A 19,567-nucleotide genomic window follows, 5' to 3' on the forward strand; every position below is an offset into this window, starting at 1 on the left:
AATCCATCCATCCATCCATCCATTTTCTGTACCGCTTGTCCTCACAAGGGTCGCGGGGGTTGCTGGAGCCTATCCCAGCTGGCTTCGGGCAGTAGACGGGGAACAACCCTGAACTGGTTGCCAGCCAATCGCAGGGCACACAGAGACGAACAACCATACTCACAATCACACCTATGGACAATTTGGAGTGTCCAATTCACCTGCCATGCATATAAATAAAATGTTTTTGGTTTTGTGTATATTTATATATATACACACAGCGTTTTCCCCCCCGTTTTTATTTTTTTTTGCATGGGGAAAAAAGCCTATTTGAGGTAAAATGAGTATTTTTCAAGATAATGGCTGTACAAGTAAAAACCTTTTTGAGGAAAAAAAGTCATGTCAAGTATGTATTTATTTTTTCAAGAAAAAAATAACACTTTGAGGTCAAGTAGCAACATTAAGATTTAAAAATGTTTTTAAAAAATAAAGACAATATCTTCTGGGAATGTATTTTATTTTAAATATACAAATATTTTTTTTATTTGAAGGAAAAAAGAATGTCATTTTTTGGGGGGGGGGTGAACAAAACATTACCCCCCCCCAAGCCCCCATCCCCACCTCCCCCCAAGGGAAAAAAAAATCACAACAAGAAACGCTTTATCTTTGGAGAAAATGCCTGAATTATTTTTAGGAGAAAAGGGGAGAAAAAATTAAATGTAAGATTTTTTTTTTAATCTCAATCTTCATTCAAGATTTGATTTGAAGAATGTTGATGCCCGCAAATGTTGTCGACCAGTTAAACTGGAGCGCTACAGTTGGAGGAGGCGATGAGGTCGGCGCTTCAATCGGTCTGGCTGCGGCCGATCTCCTTGTAGCGCGAGCGGTACAAGCAATAATGTTGAAAGATGAAGAGCACGTCGAAGACCACCGAGAAGAGACCCAGGCCGAACTTGGTGGGGTCCCCGAAGATCAGGCGCCACTCGTCTGTACACAGAAAAGCCCATCACATAGTTGGAGCTGAAACGTTTGATGGAATTCTCCCTCATCACGTCAACAACCCTTTTGACATGCTGGACAATCGGATGAGGGCAGGAACGATTCATCAAATGGACGCCGATGGGATTTGTCGAGAAGGCGAAGACGCGTTACCGTTGTTGTAGGAATCCAAAATCATCTGCGCGATGCTGAGCAGGCCGCCGCTGAAGTCCAGCAGCACGGTGCCGATGCTCCAGCCGTCCGTGCTCTTCCGACGGTAGTTCATGAAGGCCTGATGGCGGGAAAGTCACGTGACATTTGCCAGCTGAATCTCCACATTTGTTCCCCGAAACGGCGGCAGATGGATCGAGGGAGGGAAGACCGACCTGCGGCACGTACTTGACCAGCGTGACGGCCAGTTTGATGTAGGACAAGTAGTAGAGGTAGTCCAACCAACTGAGGCGCCGCAAGACGGCCAGGAACAAGGTGACGCCCGCAAAGGACCAGCCAATCAGCAGCAGGAGGCGGGCCGTACACGACACCGTCTGAGCCCCCCTCTGAGAGGGAAAAAACAACAACACGCTTTTCCAGAAAAGCCTTTCACACACAGATCCTGCAAAAAGAGAATTTGCGGAAAGGGTAGCGGCCGCCACCTCGTAGACGGCGGCCTGGCCGACGTAGATCAGACACAGCAGGACGGCGTGCAGGCTGAAGAAGACGTCGTTGGCCTTGACCGAGTTGATGCCGTTGGGGTTCCTCTGCAGGTACTCCTCCTGGTCAGGAAGTGGCGCGTGAAATCACATGACGCGCGACAGGCGGGCAAAGGCGTCACCTTGATGGGCGTCACCCAGAAGAGGCCGATGTTGAAGACGCTGTAGGCGAAGAAGCCGGTCAGGTTGAGCGCCAGGAAGTCAAAGTTGAGGCCCACCACGCTGCAATGACACCAAAGGTCAAAGGTCACGCCGCTTTCCACGTGGCCAGTCACATGACTTGCAATCCAAGGAAGGCACCTTTTGCGCCTGAAGTTCTCCCAAAGTTGCGGGTAGAAGGACACGGACCAGGCCAGGAAGTAGATCCAGCCCACCGCCTCGCTCAGCAGCGCCACCGCATTGCTGTGGACAACCAGGAAGTGCAGACGCGACGCCGAGCTGCAAAGACACACCAGGGCGCCGGCGTCAGGAGGCGCCGCCGTGTCGTCCGTCGCCCCGCCCGCCACTCACCCGCCGCCTTCTGTGCCGTTGCTCAGCAGGTACGCCGTCACCTGTCCGGCCACGTGGGCCGTCACCGCGAACCTGACCGACGTCGCCGCGGCGGGCAGCGTCACCTAAACGACAGAGGCGGCGTGGAAGCGGCACGGCGGGATTGCGAGTCACGGAGTTTTCCAGAGCGGCCGTTCTGGTCTTACCTGCTCCGGCAAGCTGACGATGGCTGAGAAGTTGCTCTTGGAGCTGAAAGTGACGTTCAGATGGATGAGCAGCGGCTGCTCCAGCGGCACGCTGCAAACACGCACACACTTAGCTGAGCAAACGCGTCCTAACCACCAGCCAATAGCGACGTCGTCATTTTCTAGCGAGGAGGGCTGGACCACTGATCCGAATATATGACTGGATAGACGATAGGCCGCCATATTGCTCCTCGCAAGAAACGTTTCTCGCCGTGCCATCGTATACGTTCACAGTATGGAAATTGCAAAACAATTGAGACTGCACTTGGTAGAAACAGCATGATTTATGATGTTTTCAATTTGTTAAACATAAACAAGATGACTTCAGACATTTTACAACTTGCCTTAAATACATGTATAAATGATATGTTTAATGGTGTTTACAGGAGGAAAGAGTTATACTTTTAATTCAACAAAAGATGCCTCTACCAAATCTAATATTGGGCTCAACGGAACTGAGCGATAAAAGGAAAAGGGGGTCTTCAAAGCAGCACATACCGTCCACTTGTGAACTTTTTATTGTATTTTTTTTTTTTTACTTGTTAAAAAATAGTGACCACCCTGCCACAAAGCCCCTAATACTAAGAGCCTACGAATTGTATATGTCTCATCTGTACACATAGTTTATACAGTAGTCTGCTCGTGAGACGGGAGGAGTAAGATGGCCGCCCTGTGGCTTCAATGGCTTGCACAAGCGTGTGTGGAGTAATATATTTAGATCAGTGGGCTGGACAAGTCATCAAAATGTTATGGTGATTTCCATGATGGCTTCTCTGGATTGTAATCCAATCAAAGAAAAAATGATGACCGTGCGTTTACAAGTTCCCGCCATTTTGAAAGTAACCCGAATGCAAGCGTGTGTCATGTATGTGATTCTGCCGTCCCTGAGCGAGCTTTAAGCGGTTTCATGACACCCCACTTGAAGTTTACTTTAAAATTAGGCACACAACAAAAAGAATGACGCACATTGTATATTTAAATACTTTGTTTTTAAAACATAGCAAGTTAGTCAATGTAAAATCCCACTGGTATGCTAACGTGAAATTAGCGTTCGTTAACTTTGATTCACATTTGTCGATTATTATCTTGTGACGATCTACAAATCATTTTCAATTGACAGAAAAATGGAAATCGATGGACTCAAACTGAAGCACCAACAGAAAGCGGGTGCACTTGTCCGCCTACTTTCTAAATGTAGACACAAAATCACAAACGGGTTGTGGCAGTGAAAGAAAACAAAAAAACTAAATGCTTCCAGCTAAGCAATATTTAGTTCCGCCGCAGCCTGACTGGAGCCCCCGGAAGGCCGATCCAATCATGAGAATCACTCGTGACCATTTTTAGGGGACGGAACAGTGAACAATTAGAGAAATCCATAGTGATGACTGATCAGGGAGTAGAGATTGGGAATGAGTAAATGGTTCCCAACACAGCCCCGAGTCTGAGCAGGGCTCCACTCAAAGGTTCAAAAGTTGCCTGTGAATTCTTTCCACGTTTGTCAACAAAGGTTAAATGGCGGAAAATGGACCTGACTTGTTTGTCGGAGACGGCTCACCTTCAATCCAAAAGGCTGACGAAACCGGTGAAACGTCTTCAACAAACAACCGTTGCCATTTACGACATTTACCTGCAGCCAGGTGACTGGCGACCTACAAAGGCTTCTTCCCATGTTTGTGCTTGCTCACCTGGAGGCGATGCTAAGGTTGGCACTGGTGCGTTCTTGGATCGTCACCTCCTCCGGGGCGGACAGCGACACTTGTGATTCTGTCGCACACGATCAGTTGGTTACTTTTTCAACGACAAAAGTCATTTAGCCTCGAATGCTGGCCGAGTCACCTGAGATGTTGGCCAGCAGCCACAGCAGCAGCAGCAGCCGCTGCGGGAGCCACATCTCTGCGCTGCAACACACGCGCATGCGCACAAAACAAGTCATTAAACGTTCCAACGTCACTGCACTAACGCGTATTGTCGAACAAAACGATCACGAACAGGTGACGGTTAGCAATGCACAAAAACGGAACTACCGCAGGTGAAAAGTGTTCGAGGTGACATGAGATCCCCAAATGCTGCTGCTGCTGCTCACCGCTCCCTCACGGATGGATGGATGGGTCAAATGCGGAGAAAGAATTTCGCCTCACTTAAAGGTGGGTGTGGGTGGCAGTCAGTGGTACTTTAACAACGTCAATTTCGACGGATACGGCTCAGGTCCGTAAACGCATCAGAGAAAAAAACATCGTCAGCACACAAGCATTCTGGTCAGTAAACGCAACAAACAAAAACAAAGTCGTGAGTAACTTGACATTCATTCGACGATACTTGACGTTTCTTAGCGAGAGACAAAATTGAACTCACCACAGAGAAGATATTCCTTGATGCTTTGCCGGTCACATGACAAGTAAAAAAAAAAAGAAGAGGCCGGAACGTACGTCGCCAATAGCCATAGATATGAACAACCGCTCAATGAGCTGTGTGCTTTAGGAGGGTCAAGGTCGTCAGTGAGTTTCACGCATTTCGACGACAAGAAACCTGAAAGAATGGCAATGCAGGCATATTGTGCTGCATATGCTTGTGCATAACATGACAAAAGAAACTGGGAAAAACATTTGAACAAATCAATATATGTATTTGTCTTTTCACCCCCAACATTTTTTATATATATATATATATAAAACATTTGGGAATTTGAAAAAAAGTAACCCCCATGAAAAGCAGCGTGGGAAAATAAGCAAGTTATAACCTATTTGCAATGCCCATGCATTACCTTAGATGTGAAAGTCGCCCCTGCCAATATGGCCGTCATGTAGGCACGGCGGTTAGCCGGCTTTTGCCACTGCTGCACGCTTGTATCTGCGTATGGGAAATAGTGTTGTTATGAAAATGTGTGGCATACTTACATTTCTGAATTTAAAAAACGTGTTTTACATTGGCTTACTGAACATAGTTGGCTTGTAGAAATGTAAAATGCCTTGCTGTTTCTTCTTTTCTTTTTATGTTTTTTTTTTGTTTGTAACACAAATGTTATCTCCCAGTGAGAGTTTGTATACTGTTAGTGTGATCAAAAAAAAAGTTTTACGTTGGCTTCCGGCTAACGGTTTTACTTCCGGGTGACGTTAGCGTCCTTGTCCAGTTTATTTTTAGCTTGTCGTTAGCATGTCGTTGATAAACAACACACATCGCTTGCTCTCATGGTAAGATAGACTTATTTTTTTTGTTATTACGTCTTATTTTGTTTATGATTCGATAGTAAGGGTCATCTCAGCGAAACGACTTAAAATCGTATTACTGTATTTGATTATTTATTCACTCGGTTTGAAGCATACTAACCAGGCTGCATGAATGTCACTTGTGTGGCAACACACACTTTTCGTTCCTTGTGAGGGTTTGCAATAATAACATTCTCTCTGGGTTTTAATTTAACTTTGACCTCTCTGCAATACAGACATTAATTAGTACACTTTCTTTAATAATTCAACATCTTCACTTGCTGAAACATACCTAATTAATTACACGAAGTCACGTCAATTTACAGTAAACAAAATAGCTTCTTTAAAAAAAAAAAAAGATTAACCTTCCTTCCACACAGGTAATTAGTATTATTCACCATAACCAAAGTTGCAATAATTTGAAGTCTTACAACACTGTCAACCTCGAATGTTTGTTGGGGTGGGGCAGGAATATAAAATGAGTCCTGAGAATCGGCAACCTCTGCCCTTGTCAACTGTCAGTAAATGAGATTTAAAATTAAAATAAAAATGAACAAATCTCTTAATTCACTTTATAGTGTTTTGAATTTTGTTCTTGTAATGACTGACTGCGTTCTTTCTAATTGTGACATTTTCTTCAGGTGTTGTTTGAAGCCAACGTCCCTCGCGCGCACTCTGCTCGCTCGCTTCAACTCCAACAGGACGTCGGTGGTACGTTGCTCTCGACAGAAATACGAACGCTCGTACCCGGTGATGCTGGTGCGCCCCGACGGCTCCACCGTCAACATCCGCTACAAAGAACCCAGACGCATCCTCGTGGTGACTGACGCCGCCTTTATGCTGGTTTGTCTTGATCCCACCTTTGTCTTCACATTGGACTTTTTTCCCCCTTCTTACTAGATGCCAGTAGATCTGTCCACATTGACGGAGGAGGAGCGCCGCATTCGTCAGAAGAAGCGCAAAGTCAAGAAGACCGTGAAAGAGACCACGGTCCACTATGAGGACGACTTCAAGGTGGACAAGTACAGCCAATTCTGGAACAAGAAGAAATAAAAAGAAGACATTTGCTGTTCAGATAATGAGTGTGCATATTTTATCACCAACTATCTATTTGTTTTTTGGACCATTGCTTTGTGGTATCTCGTGTATTTAAGTGTGCATTTAAAAACACGTCAACGCCATGCTGTCATTCGTTGTGTTCACTGATTCACTTCATGTTTTTCAAATGATTGAAATAAACATTATTGTACATTGGGTAATATTTTGAATATTTCTTCCCAGCAATGGTAGAAAAACTGAGTAAATTCAAACAGTCTCAAGACGGTGAATTCAACAGATAGGATGAAAACGTCAACCGTTTTTCTCCCATTTCAGTTTTCTTGATTTTTGGTGATTTATTGTAGATAGTTCAGTAAAGTGGCAGTCCAATGGTCCAAAAATCACTCTAGCAGCAGCGGAGCAGCCAGTGTTGCACTTCAACCTGAAGAAAACAAAACGGGGGGGAAAAAAAGTTTCTGTCCTGTGCAGTAGGTGGCGGTAATGCACTGGACGTCTCTTCCGTTTTCGCGTGAAGCCTCGCGAGAATTGTCGAGCTTGTCCTTGCTAGCGGTCTTGGGAGCAATGGGCTACTGGGACGTTCCAGACGGCACCGACTGCGTGCAAAAAACATGGATAACAACCAAAGTGGCCACCACCATAGGTGAATAATGGACACAGTCGGCATTTTGCGTTCAACGCTTCAGATGCTGAAAGTTGCTGAGCCGCGAACGTCGCGAAGTGACGTCCTGTTCTTGACTTGGAGCTAATGCTAAAACTCTTGAGTTAGCTTAGCACATCGCTAAGAAGGAGCGAATTCTTTGCTTAAAGTGGTTCTTTAAAACGCGCCTTTATTGATGTAATTGATGGACATCTTGCTTTGCAAATGATGTCGAAGGAATTCATTTCACTATCCTGCGATTTTTTGGCAGTGGATGTGGGAATTTGCTCCATAAGATATACATGATGACGAATCGTCTGCTGCCTTTGATTGTGAAGGCTTAATGAACAAGTTCGTGTTGTGTCTTTTCAGGCCTGGTGGGCTCGGCCTACCACCTGGTCGCCTTCCAGCCTGAAACCGCAATGGAAGCTGTACAGCGGGCCGGAAACGTCACGGTTACCATGGGTGCGTTACCATCGACGGGACGGTTACGTTAACACAAGTATGGCTGTTGCCACGGTTACGGGACCGCAGACGTTACTGTTGCCATGGTTACATTAACGCGACTTTTACCGCGGTTCCATTGGCATTCATTGAATGCTTCGCAGGATTAGAGTAACATGAATATGACTGTAACGGATAACGCAAATATGATTGTTACTGTAGATCATTACATGATTGTTAACATTTATGTCCTACATGGCTATTGGCTATCGTACAAGTAATGCAACCACGTTGTAATGCCTCCAGTGCTCATTAAAAGCTGTCGGCGCAACCTCGTCACTCGTGTCCACAGTTACCATGGTTACAACGGGGTGAATATGACTGCAAATATGGCCGTTACCACGGTGAGATTAACACGAGTACGGCTGTAACCAGAGAGACTGTTACCATGGTTACGTTAATGCAATTGACTGTTACCATGGTTACCTTCCGTGTGAATATGGCTGCTAGCATGTTTATGATGTTAGCGCGGATAATATGCATACTGGTTGATTGATTGACGGCTCCGTCTGTCTCACCAGCCGCGATGGGGGCCATCTTCGGCATGACGACGTGTCTCACTGCTCAGGTCCGCGACGCTCCGGACGAACCGGTCAACTACTTTGTGGGCGGATGCGCTTCTGGCATCTTCCTGGGCGCCAGGAGTAAGTAGCAGCAGAGTGTCGTCATTGTCATGACAAGCAATGTCGCAATCAGGATTTCTGGTGACGGTCGTCGTATCCAATGACATCATCACAAATGGTGACGTCATAATGGCGCGCGACATCCTGACCAATGACATCATTCATTACTGTTGACTTCATCACTAGTGACACGGTGATTAGTAATGACTTCAAAATGACCAGTGACATCATCATCAGCGTGACCAGTGACATCATCGACGCAACTGCTGACACGTTTGGGTCGGATGACATTGTTGGCTTTGATCACATGACATTATTGGATTTCATTTGAATCTTTGGCATGATTTCATCCGTCTGAGCGTGTCTTTTTTTCTCTCTCACTTTTCCCGTGTGTGCGTGCGTGCGTGCGTGCGTGTATGTAGCCCACAGCATCACAACGGGCGCGTCAGCTTGTTTGGGTCTGGGAGTGCTGGCTTTCTTCGGCAAAGTGGCCAAGATGGAGGACTGGAGACTGATGGGACCTCCCAAACTGTGACGAGCACGGGAACTTTTGTAAATGTTTCCTCTCTCTCTCTCTCTCTCTCTCTCGCTCCCTCACGCTCTCATAAATGTGTGTTGTAAAGTAATAAAGTTTTCTTGACAGCCAACCTTTGACGCGTCGTCACGTTTGTTGACAAACGAGAGGAGCCGCAGACATCGCCGGCAGCTTTTTTCCCCCATTTCAATTTTCAGCGTCGACGCCCTAGTTTGACTAATCATTGATCTGACGTTGCGGCAAGAAGAAGAAGAAGAAGAAGGAGCACGGCGGCAACATGTCCGGCGTCACAGAAGGTCAGTGGAGGTCGTCTTTTGGGCTCTCGGGTTCCGCGTAGAACGTTGAGATCTCGTTCTTCCTGCCGGTTGGAAGAAGTTTGGCGCCGCCCGGGAGCAACATTCCTGCAGCAGGTGTCTGCAGGCCAAAACGCTGCCCGCACCGACACGAGCTGGCCGGTGCCGTCAAATGCGGCGAAAATCAACCGTCGAAGACTGCCAAGCAAAAATTGCACAATTTCTAAGACATTTCGAAATGAAAGAGAAACATTACATTCAAGGTTTTTTTTTAGCCGCAAAAAATAATTAGAAATGGCCGATCCACAAACAGTTTGAGTTTTTTTCCTTTTATGTTCTTCAGGCGCTTTATTTTTCTTTGCTTAAATCTTTTTTCTTTGCTTTTCATTTGCCGTGAATCTTGTTTTACGTGCAATGAAGTGAAAATATTTACCATTTTCTTTCTTTACATTTTTTTGTCATTTCCAGAGTTTTTTTTTCCTGTGTTGGTTTTTCCCTTTTTTCTTTAGTTTCTTCTTTCATTTCTTTTTTCTCTTCCTTGTTTGTAATTTCTTTGCTTCTGTAGTTTCTTTTCCTTTTTTCCCCAGTTTTTGTTTTTTACTTACTTTGGTATCTTTTTTGTGTGTCTTGTCTTTTTTGTTTTCAGTCCATAAAACTTTGTTTTTCATCCTTCAGGTTTTCTTTTTTTTTTTCCCCTTTATTTTTATTTTTATTTTCTTTAGTTAATTTTTTTCTCCCTTGGTTTGGTCCGTTGTATTCGTTTTTCCTCCTTTTTTAGTTTTCCTTCTTGCCACTGCTTTCTTTTCTTTTCTTTCGTAATTGTCATTGTTTCAGCTGCACGTATGAAGCCAAATGAAATGTAAAAACCAAATTGTGCCGTCTGTTGCAGGTTTATTCTTTTTTAACGCCTTGGGGTTATGAAGTCCAAACCCTCGTAAAAAGTACTCGAGCGTGAAACAAGTATGGCGTCACGTGCGCACGCATGGACGCGCGCGTGCGTCCCAAAAGCGAAATCCAATGTGAATATTTGGCGGCTGTGCGCCGGTGGGCCCGTTTGCCTCGCAGTCGAGGGTTCGGGCTTGGACTTTGGCCAGCTTGAGCGCCTCCCACATTCCCAATATGCGATTGTTCTGGCAAGCGCAGCCATCCTCGTCATCATCGTGAGGATTTTGAAGACACAAAGTTTGCCAAAATCAATATTTGGATGATTGCTACTGCGTCGCTTTAGGCAATTTCAACTTTCTTTCATCTGACATTTTATCGCTGGCCTTACAGCACAATAAATATATTATGAGAAAGAAGTACATTCCCATTTGTACGATTTGGGATATATATATATTTTAAATTGATTTAGTGATTTATGTACTGCTTGAGATTAAAATATATATATATATATATATATTGTGTAGTAGCTTTAAAGCAGAGGGGTGAAAATCCACGTTGATACATTTTGATGTGATACATGAGGATTATTATTGATCTTGATCTGAACATGCGTCCGTTCATTTATCCACAAACAATTCATCCATCTGCCCTTTCGTTTGTTCGTCCAGTCATCCATTCACGAGGCGTCCGTTCGTTTCAGTTTTTCACCAAGCGCCACTTCAAAAAGTCATTTGCTTTCCAAGTTTGAATTTTATTCCTGAAAAGTGAAGCCACTTTAATAATAATAATGACAAATTGACAAAAAAAAAACTCATTAAAGGATTCAATTACAAATCAATCAAAAATGTGCAGTCGTTCAAAAATCCACTCCAAACAGTAATTTATGTATTGAAACGTTCAATTCAACTTTCAAGTAAACGTTGTAATAGAAACTGTCGATTCCTCTGCAAACCACCGGAGGGCGCCACTGCATCCGCCCATTACTAACGACGTCAATGGTCCACTGGCTCATGCATGCATTCATGCATTCATTCAACAGCCATCCAATCGTTTGTTCATCCACTCATCATGATTATTGTTGCTCTATTTGGCGAGGAGCTTGTTGCAGCTCACCGATTGGTCCGAAAGGAAAGTCACATGACGGCAGGAAGTTTCTGATGGTTTCAAGTTGATCTTGCAGGCAACACGACGGCGGTCACCACGGCAACGCCTCCCGGACCGGTTACCATGGAGACCGCCGACATCGTGGTGGTCGTGGTCTACCTGCTCTTGGTCATGGTTGTTGGAATCTGGGTCGGTCCACACGCGCAAAAATTCACGACACGCACACACGCGCAAAAATTACCACGGTGGCCAAAAGTAATGAAGTACAAATACTTGCTTACTCTACTTAAGTGTTTTTTTTTTCTTTCGTTTGCTGTCGTTTTTACTCATTTGAAAACCTGTGCAGTCCGGTTTGGTTTGGTTTTTGAGGTGGTCGGACTACGAGAAGACGCGCGCCTAACGTTGCGTCCCAACGTGGACGTCCATCTTGTCCTCAGGCGTCCATGAGGGCCAATGGCAGCACAGTGGGCGGGTACTTCCTGGCCGGCCGATCCATGACCTGGTGGCCCGTGAGTACGACGGTTGCTCGCCTTCATCCTTTCTTCAATGAACTGTCGACGGTTCGACCTTTCAGATTGGAGCGTCTCTGATGTCCAGCAACATCGGAAGCGGCGCCTTCATCGGCTTGGCGGGAACGGCGGCGGCGGGCGGCCTGGCCGTGGGCGGCTTTGAGCTCAACGTAAAAACGGGCACATCGCGTGGCTCTTCTTGTCCAATCGGGCCTGACTCCTCCCCCTGGCGTGTGCGTGTAGGCGGCGTGGGTCCTGGTGGCTCTGGGGTGGATCTTCGTCCCGGTGTACGTCGCGGCCGGGGTGGTGACCATGCCGGAATACCTGGCCAAGCGCTTCGGAGGACGGCGAATCCAGATGTACATGTCCGTCCTGTCCCTCGTCCTCTACATCTTCACCAAACTTTCTGTACGACGCGCACAAACACACGACGCGCACGTGCGCGCACACACTCACGATTTGTGCACGTGTGCCGCAGACGGATCTTTTCTCCGGCGCGTTGTTCATCAAAATTTCCTTTGGCTGGAATCTGTACATGTCGACTGCAATTCTGCTCCTGATCACGTGTCTGTACACCGTGGCAGGTACACACACGCGGCGGCGGCGGCGGCGGCGGCGGCGGCGAGCGAGCCCGCGTGCTCGTGTCCTGCACTTTCACGTGGTCTGACGTCACGTGACGTGCTAACATGACGTGCTAACTTTGTGCAGGCGGTTTGTCAGCTGTCATCTACACGGACGCATTCCAGACCGTCGTCATGGTGGGAGGAGCCTTCACGCTCATGATCATTGGTACGACACACGCACACACAGCAGCACGCACGCACACACGTGGTGACGCGTGCGTGCGTGCGTTTGCCAGCGTTCTCCAAGGTGGGCTGGTACGAGGGCCTGACGGAGGTTTACATGTCGTCGGTTCCCACGGCGACGGTGGCCAACACCACCTGTCACCTCCCTCGCCACGACGCCTTCCACATGCTCCGAGATCCCGTGACCTCCGACCTGCCCTGGCCGGGTCTCATCTTCGGACTCACCGTCATCGCCACCTGGGTTTGGTGCACCGACCAGGTCGCTAAACTCTCGTCAAACCTGATTAGCAATTCGTGTTGAACGAAAGTCAAAGAAACCGCAAGGGACCGGGTCCCAGTTCCATAGATCAGGGGTGGACAAACTCAGTCCTCGAGGGTCAGAGTTCTGCAGGTTTTGGATGTTCCCCTTCTCCAACACTCCTGATTCATATGAGCAGCTCGTCAGCCAGCTCTGCAGGATTGGAATCAGCTGTGCCGGAGGAGGGAAAGCTCTCGAGGGCCGGAATTGCCCACCCTTGCCATCCATGAACAAAGGGTGAACAAAAACAAAAAATCACTTCAACACATGAGGAGCATTCAAAAATGTTACAAAGAAAGTCAAAGACTTTTGCAGGAAGAAGATGAAGATGATGATGATGACGCGGCCGTTGCCATGGAGACGACCCGAGAGAGTTCTTATCCAGAACCCGAGTGTGCAAAAGTTTTGGTGCGAGGCCAACTTTTCTGCATTTTGGCATCCATCTTGCTTGTTCATGTCTCGATCTTTGTGCCAAGAACGCGTCAGTCCGGCTTCGTCTGACGGAAAACTTTCATTTATTCAAATCCACTTCATTGTGCAAATAGTTTTATTTGCGTTTTGCTCACTTTGATGTCGTCGAGACGCGTCTGTCGAGTTGCTCCGGTCTGGTTTTGTACTCATTTGCTTTCATCAACACTGATGTGTTCGTCTCGTCTCCGTGTCCGTCTCGTCTCCGTCTCGTCTCCGCGTCCGTCTCGTCTCCGTCTCGTCTCCGTCTCGTCTCCGTCTCGTCTCCGTCTCGACTCCGTGTCCGTCTCGTCTCCGTGTCCGTCTCGTCTCCGTGTCCGTCTCGTCTCCGTGTCTGTCTCGTCTCCGTCTCGTCTCCGTGTCCGTCTCGTCTCGTGCAGGTGATGGTCCAGAGGTCTTTGGCTGCGCGTTCGCTGAGTCACGCCAAAGGAGGAAGCGTGTTCGGAGGTTACCTCAAACTGCTGCCCATGTTCTTCATCGTCATGCCAGGCATGATCAGCAGAGCGCTGTTCCCAGGTCCGAACGACCCCCCGCCCCCGCCCCCGCCCTTCTCCGCACGTGTCACATGATGCGTGTGTGTGCGTAGATGAAGTGGCTTGCGTGGATCCGGCCGTGTGTCAGCGCGTGTGTGGAACTCCGGTGGGCTGCTCCAACATCGCGTACCCCAAACTGGTGGTGGAGCTCATGCCGGTTGGTGAGTCGAACCCCGCGTCCCAAACACACGCGCACGCACCCACCCAAACGAGCCACATATGACGCGCCGTGCGTGTGCGTGTAGGCGTGCGCGGGCTGATGCTGGCCGTGATGTTCGCCAGCTTGCTGTCGTCGCTGACGTCCATCTTCAACAGCAGCGCCACGATCTTCACGTTGGATCTTTACCGCCGAGCCCGACCCGCTGCCTCCGAGATGGAGCTGATGATCGTCGGCAGGTGCCGCCGCCGCCGCCGACCGTCGCGCGTGTTTACGTGTGCGTGACGGCATGTACCGCCCCCGCAGGATCTTCATCCTGGCGCTGGTGGTCGTCAGCATCCTGTGGATTCCGATCATCCAATCGGCAAACAGCGGCAAACTCTTTGAATACGCCCAATCGGTGGTCAGCTTTCTGGCTCCGCCCATCACGGCCGTCTTTGTCTTGGCCATCTTCTGGCCGCGTACCAACGAGCCGGTCCGTCAATTGTCCGTCTCTTTCCACATGTCGCTTCTTTTCTCATTTGCGTGCGTGTGTGCGTGCCAGGGTGCCTTCTGGGGTTTGATGGCGGGCCTGGCGGTGGGCTTGATCCGGATGATTCTGGAATTCTCCCACGAGGTTCCGGCGTGCGGCCAGCCGGACCTCCGTCCTTCGGTGCTGACTCAGGTGCACTACCTGTACTTCGCCATCCTCCTGATGGCGTTCAGCTGCTTGGTGATGGTCGTCGTCAGCTTGGCCACGCCGGCCATACCCGACAAGCACGTGAGACGCGCACACACTTTTTGAAGTCAGCGAGCAACCCGTGTTCGACAACGTCCCGTTGAAACTGCACGTCTGGCGAGACGTCTGGCGAGACGTCTGGCGAGACGTCTGGCGAGACGTCTGGCGAGTTGTGACGTTGGAACGCGGACGTGCGGCGTGCACACAGACGGAGCGCGTCAGTCTGACGTCATGTCGGCCATTTTGGGCTGCTGCAATGTTGCACCCCACCTGTGGAGGGCCAAAACTGACAAAATAAAAAATGAATAAATTAATAAATAAATAACAGTGAAAATAAAAATGGATAAAAAATATAATTCCAAAATTAAATAAAAATTTTATAAATTTAATATATATATATGTGTGTGTGTCAGTTGCACAGATTGACGTGGTGGTCGAGGCACAGCACGTCGCCGCGCGTGGATCTCAACGCGGACGCGGAACCCTGCCACCTCTCCGACTCGGACCCGGGCCACCGCCCGGCGCGGCCGCCGGCCCCCTTGTGGCGCCGGGCGGTTCTGCGCCTGTGCGGCCTGAGCGGCGCCTCGTCGAGCGTTCCGGCGGCGCGCGACGTCTTCAAGCGGAACTTCCTGAAGGAGGCGCCGCTGTGGAGGAACGTTTGCAACGTGAACGCTTTGCTGCTGCTCGCCATCAACGTCTTCCTCTGGGGATTCTACGCCTGAAGGACTACAAGTCTGCGGACTGACTCCAGCGCCACCTACGTCTTTCTGTGCGCTACTACGCCGGACTCACCCTCCCCCGTGTCCCTCTTATTACAGCGCCGCCTGCTGGTCAAAGCACAGACAGGTTTTCCATTTAGGCATTAAAGGATGTTTTGACTTTGGAAAGAATTTCTTGATGACTGGAGTTGACATGTTTGTTGAATTACATAAATGATTGGTCATAGTAGGAAGAATCTTCTTCAAATAATATTAAAGTTTGCATTTTTTCCCGCTCTGGTTTTGAATCTTGCTTTGATTTTGGCTGTTTGTGGTTCAACTTAATCCTGATCTGCGTGGAACGCGCGGGTCCAGTCCACGTGCTCTTGTCGACGCTGGAATTCGCTCCAATCTCACAATTGGATCGATTGCATTTTTCTTCTCACATCTATTGCTCAGTCTGCACTTGTGGGTGTTTTTCTGAATTATTGACTCATGTAAGGTGTTGAAAATGGTGTCTTTGATGATGCAACGTTAAAGACATGTTGAGAAGTTGTGTTTAAGCAAAATGATTATATATTATATATACAAATATAATGTGTTTTTCCTTGGAAGAAAAAGTTTTAAGAATTGTTGAAAATGATTGGCAAGTTCTTGGTGGAATTATTATTATTTTTTATATATATATATATATTTAATGTATTTGTTACTTTTCGGCCTTGAAAAAAAAAATCAAGAAATCTTTAGGGGGAAAATCTTGAAATATGAAGCAAATGATTTTGAAATCTGACTAAATGCTTTTTTTAAATTATGATTGCTCAAAAATCTTTTTTTTCTCCGCAACTAGGATACCCCCCCACCTCCCCCCTCCCCCCTCCATTTTCTTCTGGGAATCCATTATTCTACCTTATGCACATGTGCTCCTTTGTCTCCTGTTGTGTTTTTGTGCTCGTGGTGGTTTTTGTTGCATGCGCAGCGAGGTCGCCATGGCGACGGACTAATTGCGACCCCAATTAGCCCGCAGGTGTCAGACGTTGGTGGCTTGTTCATAAAAGCCGCTCGGTTCGGCTGAGGTTCTTCATGGCTTGCGATGATGCTGACTCTCATCATCATCATCTTGGCGGCTCTTCCGGACCCGCCGGGGACGGCGTCTTCCCCTTCCGTCACCTGCGACGAGGACAACATGGCGGCGGCGACACTCGTCGTCCAAAACATTAACGACAAGCAAAAGCACGGCTACAAGTTCAGGCTGCAGGAGATCCAGGGGTGCGATTATCGACAGGTGAGCACGAATCGCTGTTGGCAACACATCCGCTGAATTCCTTGGCTTGCGGGAAAGCGTTTAGTTTTTGAACTGGTTTTGCAGGTTCCTGGCGGTTGCTACGTTGACGTGCACGTGAAGCTGGTGCAGACCAATTGTCACTTTTCGAACCCCAAACCTCTCGAGCAATGTGAGCCGTTTCAACCGAGTGAGCGCGTAAGTTGTTGACTTGATGGGCTTCGGTTCCGTTTTCGTGTTTGTCTCATTTGCTTCATGAAGTTCTTCGTATTTGTTGTTTAGGGCGCTGTAGCCACTTGTACCGCCACCCTTTTGGTCACGTGGGGCGTGGCCACAGTCTCCAGACATGATTGCGTCACCAGACCAGGTCGCGACCCGTAACCGATCCTTCGATACATTTCCCGAGTCTAAACATGGTGTTCTGATTTTAATATTGCATTAGTGGAATAGGAAATGCAATCGTTTTTTTTAAGCATCTCAGGGGGCGGCCATTTTGCCACTTGCTGTCGACTGAAAATGACGTCACAGTGGCTCAGGTAATGACCAATCCCAGCTCGGGTTCAGAAAATGGGTCAAGCTTGCTGGCCAACTTGTAATCCACAACCTCAATATTAATCAAAATGCCGTATTTAGACGAGACGGGCTGCATTGAACGTTGTCAAGGAAAAAGTTGTAAACATTGATTTAGTTTGATCTCGATTTGCTTTTTTATTAGAACGAGACGTTTCTCTCTCGTATGTGTGGTTTGTTTCTTGTTTTTAAAAAAAACAATGTAAAACTTCCAACCCCAACCGAATGTCGCCACGGAACAATTTTGGTTGTTGCAGAACCGAGCAAAGAGGACGTGCTGAAGAATTGTTCCTCGTGCCCGATGTTGCGGCCGCTGGACGAGCGGTCGACGGTGAAGAAGGCGCTGGAGGCGGGCATCAAGTTCAACCGGGAGGGCAAACATCGCAGTCGCTTTGCCCTGATGGAAGTGACTCGCGTCATGACTCGGGTGACCGCCATCGCTTTCTTTTCTTTCACGCCATGACATTTTTCTCTCTCCTCTCTTGTGTTTGCATTTGTGCGCGGACGTCCTTTTGATGGGCTCCCGGTGTTTGTTTGTTTTTTTTGTCCGTACGACCCATCGAAGGGCGGCGAGACCTGGCTGGACTTTGCCCTGGTGGAGACCAACTGCCCCCGAGAGGCCTTGAACACTTTTGCGCCCTGCGTGCCCCTCTGCCCGGAACGAGCTGTAAGTTAGCTTCTGTGCTAATGCTAGCAGCTGTGCAAAGCTCAACAACACTCTGTTGACCTTTTTAAGGGGCGGGGGGGGGGATCGATTTTTCTGGCTTTTGACTGGTTCTTACCATGGTTGACTCTTTGGCTTTTTTTTTTTTTTTTTTTTTTTTTGTAGTGTTATTCCAATTCAAACTCCAAAGTCATAATTGCCGTTATCTGACTTTTTTTGCCCCTTTTGAAGAGTCACGCCTTTTGCAAAGTGGCCTTCCAGAAGGATAAAGACCTGAAAAAACTCAAGTGTGAAATCTATCCAGCAAAAGTAAGTTTCCAACAAAATGGCGGACTTCTGGAGGCGGTGCACCTGATGGTTCCTCTTGTGGTCCCCGCAGAGTTCTGCGGCGCTCCCGGCTGGCATGGCGGAGCCCACGTGCGAGAAGTTATTCCACCAGACTGCGGAAGCGAGCACTTGCCGGGAGCGGCTGGCCGAGCGCCAGCCGGCCGTCCGCCAAATTTGTCCCTACCCGCTTGCCGTTGTGATCCAGCGGCCGCGGTTCCCGCAAGAGCACGAGCGGTGGGTCAAAGGATGAAAGCTGTCGGCTCATTTGGAATTCAATAAAAACTCTGGTCTGCAAGAATGTTACCCAATTTGAATAATTCAGTTGCCTTTTTACAATTGTGACATGAACTCCGACGTGTTTGCTTCTTAATCTTGATGGGGTTTTTTTTTTCTCCCTTACTCGTGTCCAGTCTTTTCTTTTTCTTAACTTCTCCAATGAATTTGAAATTCCTGCCATTAAGTTCTCATTCAAACCCCCTCAGCAACCGTCTTCAATCCTCTAAATTGACGTTTGACAAAAATTTCCTCCACCATTTCTTGTCTCAAATACATTAAAAAGTCCTCATAAGGCACCATTTGAGTTTTTGCAGGAGAATTCTCACAATTTTGAGTTTGCATCCAAAGAAACCAGAGGTCACAATTTGAGGAATTCAAGGTGAAAAAAATGAAAATGTCTAAGCGCACTCTTGGGATCAATAGGGTCGTGTCCGCTGAAATTGACGTCGAAGTGCCCTTGGGCTGGTATTGCCAACATCACGTGACCAAAGTAAGACAGCAGGGTGACATTTAGTTGACGTTGATTTCTCTCAACAGCAGAGGGCGCTAGAATGTCGAAATGGATGCATTATCTGCGCAACATTCGGCCAATTACGGCGGTGCATCGGCACCTGTCTGCATTCAAACCACCTATTGGTGAGTTTTGTTCAGTTTTTTATTTTATTTTTATCTACGCTTTGGGTTCTAAACGACGGTTTCCAATTAGGGTTTGAAAGTCAAATGAAAGCCTGTATGGGTTAGAATTAGAATTTAGAGTTAACTATTGGGGTCTAGTTGGGTTTAGAAGTTCCAAAAGTAAATGAGCGTTTTGCCTTCCTCGAGTGTTTACGTTCCAGGCAGCTCACCTGCCACTGAAAGTGAACTCTTATTTTGGTGGGCCAAACCGGATCTGGCGCTGGCGCGTCTTCATCCAGGAGCATAAGAGTCTAGCTGCAGACGCCGGGCGAATGGAGCTCTGCCGGAAACACGTGACTTCGCGCGACGTAGGAAACTCTTTTTGTAAGCATTAAAAAAAAAAAC

The 19,567-nt window shown here is 47.7% G+C and overlaps 5 protein-coding genes across 12 annotated transcripts; 4 read left to right on the forward strand and 1 right to left on the reverse strand.

Moving 5' to 3' along the window:
• Nucleotides 1–479: 479 nt before the first annotated feature.
• ctns (cystinosin, lysosomal cystine transporter) lies at nucleotides 480–4,846 on the reverse strand. Of its 6 annotated transcripts, none has more exons than XM_086088324.1 (11): nucleotides 4,754–4,846; nucleotides 4,238–4,299; nucleotides 4,087–4,165; nucleotides 2,363–2,453; nucleotides 2,178–2,281; nucleotides 1,968–2,105; nucleotides 1,790–1,889; nucleotides 1,611–1,730; nucleotides 1,344–1,514; nucleotides 1,132–1,249; nucleotides 480–966 (listed from the first exon to the last, which is right to left on the reverse strand). In XM_086088324.1, exons 2-11 carry the CDS (start codon nucleotides 4,290–4,292, stop codon nucleotides 824–826), a joined length of 1,119 nt encoding a protein of 372 aa, XP_085944450.1. In that variant the 5' UTR covers nucleotides 4,293–4,299; nucleotides 4,754–4,846; the 3' UTR covers nucleotides 480–823. The 6 variants fall into 6 exon arrangements, with proteins under 6 accessions (XP_085944450.1, XP_085944452.1, XP_085944449.1 ...); XM_086088326.1 differs by having other exon boundaries at nucleotides 4,485–4,813; XM_086088323.1 differs by having other exon boundaries at nucleotides 4,238–4,294; nucleotides 4,426–4,813.
• Nucleotides 4,847–5,492: 646 nt separating this feature from the next.
• mrpl55 (mitochondrial ribosomal protein L55) lies at nucleotides 5,493–6,863 on the forward strand. Its single transcript, XM_086088334.1, has 3 exons — nucleotides 5,493–5,589; nucleotides 6,246–6,423; nucleotides 6,505–6,863. The coding sequence occupies exons 1-3, from the start codon at nucleotides 5,552–5,554 to the stop codon at nucleotides 6,655–6,657; spliced, it is 369 nt and encodes a 122-aa protein (XP_085944460.1). The 5' UTR covers nucleotides 5,493–5,551; the 3' UTR covers nucleotides 6,658–6,863.
• A 313-nt stretch (nucleotides 6,864–7,176) lies between these two features.
• ndufa11 (NADH:ubiquinone oxidoreductase subunit A11) lies at nucleotides 7,177–9,217 on the forward strand. Of its 2 annotated transcripts, XM_086088333.1 has the most exons (5): nucleotides 7,177–7,303; nucleotides 7,673–7,765; nucleotides 8,326–8,448; nucleotides 8,850–8,979; nucleotides 9,071–9,217. In XM_086088333.1, the coding sequence occupies exons 1-4, from the start codon at nucleotides 7,225–7,227 to the stop codon at nucleotides 8,960–8,962; spliced, it is 408 nt and encodes a 135-aa protein (XP_085944459.1). In that variant the 5' UTR covers nucleotides 7,177–7,224; the 3' UTR covers nucleotides 8,963–8,979; nucleotides 9,071–9,217. The 2 variants fall into 2 exon arrangements, with proteins under 2 accessions (XP_085944459.1, XP_085944456.1); XM_086088330.1 differs by lacking the exon at nucleotides 9,071–9,217 and having other exon boundaries at nucleotides 8,850–9,064.
• On the forward strand, nucleotides 9,093–15,727 carry slc5a9 (solute carrier family 5 member 9). 2 transcript variants are annotated; one of them, XM_086088318.1, is made up of 14 exons: nucleotides 9,093–9,258; nucleotides 11,321–11,433; nucleotides 11,682–11,753; nucleotides 11,819–11,923; nucleotides 11,997–12,161; nucleotides 12,232–12,337; nucleotides 12,462–12,542; nucleotides 12,613–12,818; nucleotides 13,706–13,841; nucleotides 13,912–14,019; nucleotides 14,104–14,254; nucleotides 14,322–14,490; nucleotides 14,560–14,775; nucleotides 15,147–15,727. In XM_086088318.1, the coding sequence occupies exons 1-14, from the start codon at nucleotides 9,240–9,242 to the stop codon at nucleotides 15,453–15,455; spliced, it is 1,956 nt and encodes a 651-aa protein (XP_085944444.1). In that variant the 5' UTR covers nucleotides 9,093–9,239; the 3' UTR covers nucleotides 15,456–15,727. The 2 variants fall into 2 exon arrangements, with proteins under 2 accessions (XP_085944444.1, XP_085944445.1); XM_086088319.1 differs by lacking the exon at nucleotides 11,321–11,433 and having other exon boundaries at nucleotides 9,160–9,258.
• Nucleotides 15,728–16,336: 609 nt separating this feature from the next.
• On the forward strand, nucleotides 16,337–18,569 carry LOC147166638 (alpha-2-HS-glycoprotein-like). The gene is made up of 7 exons (XM_086089370.1): nucleotides 16,337–16,713; nucleotides 16,798–16,908; nucleotides 16,993–17,077; nucleotides 17,538–17,707; nucleotides 17,846–17,947; nucleotides 18,176–18,253; nucleotides 18,324–18,569. The coding sequence occupies exons 1-7, from the start codon at nucleotides 16,522–16,524 to the stop codon at nucleotides 18,519–18,521; spliced, it is 936 nt and encodes a 311-aa protein (XP_085945496.1). The 5' UTR covers nucleotides 16,337–16,521; the 3' UTR covers nucleotides 18,522–18,569.
• Nucleotides 18,570–19,567: the final 998 nt, after the last annotated feature.

Source organism: Leptonotus elevatus, chromosome 11, assembly GCF_054856555.1.
Source record: "Leptonotus elevatus isolate MCC_2025b chromosome 11, RoL_Lele_1.0, whole genome shotgun sequence".
NCBI classification, from domain to species: domain Eukaryota; kingdom Metazoa; phylum Chordata; class Actinopteri; order Syngnathiformes; family Syngnathidae; genus Leptonotus; species Leptonotus elevatus.

Coding starts and splice junctions, on each gene's coding strand:
- ndufa11 (XM_086088333.1), top strand. CDS start 7,225: ATGGGCTACTGGGACGTTCCAGACGGCACCGACTGCGTGCAAAAAACA. Junction 7,304..7,672: donor CAAAGTGGCCACCACCATAG/GTGAATAATGGA, acceptor GTGTCTTTTCAG/GCCTGGTGGGCTCGGCCTAC. Junction 8,449..8,849: donor CATCTTCCTGGGCGCCAGGA/GTAAGTAGCAGC, acceptor GCGTGTATGTAG/CCCACAGCATCACAACGGGC.
- slc5a9 (XM_086088318.1), top strand. Junction 12,543..12,612: donor CTTCACGCTCATGATCATTG/GTACGACACACG, acceptor TGCGTTTGCCAG/CGTTCTCCAAGGTGGGCTGG. Junction 14,491..14,559: donor GGCCGCGTACCAACGAGCCG/GTCCGTCAATTG, acceptor TGTGCGTGCCAG/GGTGCCTTCTGGGGTTTGAT.
- mrpl55 (XM_086088334.1), top strand. CDS start 5,552: ATGTCGTTGATAAACAACACACATCGCTTGCTCTCATG. Junction 5,590..6,245: donor ACACATCGCTTGCTCTCATG/GTAAGATAGACT, acceptor CATTTTCTTCAG/GTGTTGTTTGAAGCCAACGT. Junction 6,424..6,504: donor AACCCAGACGCATCCTCGTG/GTGACTGACGCC, acceptor CCTTCTTACTAG/ATGCCAGTAGATCTGTCCAC.
- LOC147166638 (XM_086089370.1), top strand. CDS start 16,522: ATGATGCTGACTCTCATCATCATCATCTTGGCGGCTCTTCCGGACCCG. Junction 16,909..16,992: donor CGTTTCAACCGAGTGAGCGC/GTAAGTTGTTGA, acceptor TTTGTTGTTTAG/GGCGCTGTAGCCACTTGTAC. Junction 17,948..18,175: donor CCCTCTGCCCGGAACGAGCT/GTAAGTTAGCTT, acceptor CCCCTTTTGAAG/AGTCACGCCTTTTGCAAAGT.
- ctns (XM_086088321.1), bottom strand. CDS start 4,334: ATGACTTGTTTTGTGCGCATGCGCGTGTGTTGCAGCGCAGAGATGTGG. Junction 2,454..4,086: donor AACCTTAGCATCGCCTCCAG/GTGAGCAAGCAC, acceptor GCGTGTTTGCAG/CGTGCCGCTGGAGCAGCCGC. Junction 967..1,131: donor TTTGGATTCCTACAACAACG/GTAACGCGTCTT, acceptor TTCTGTGTACAG/ACGAGTGGCGCCTGATCTTC.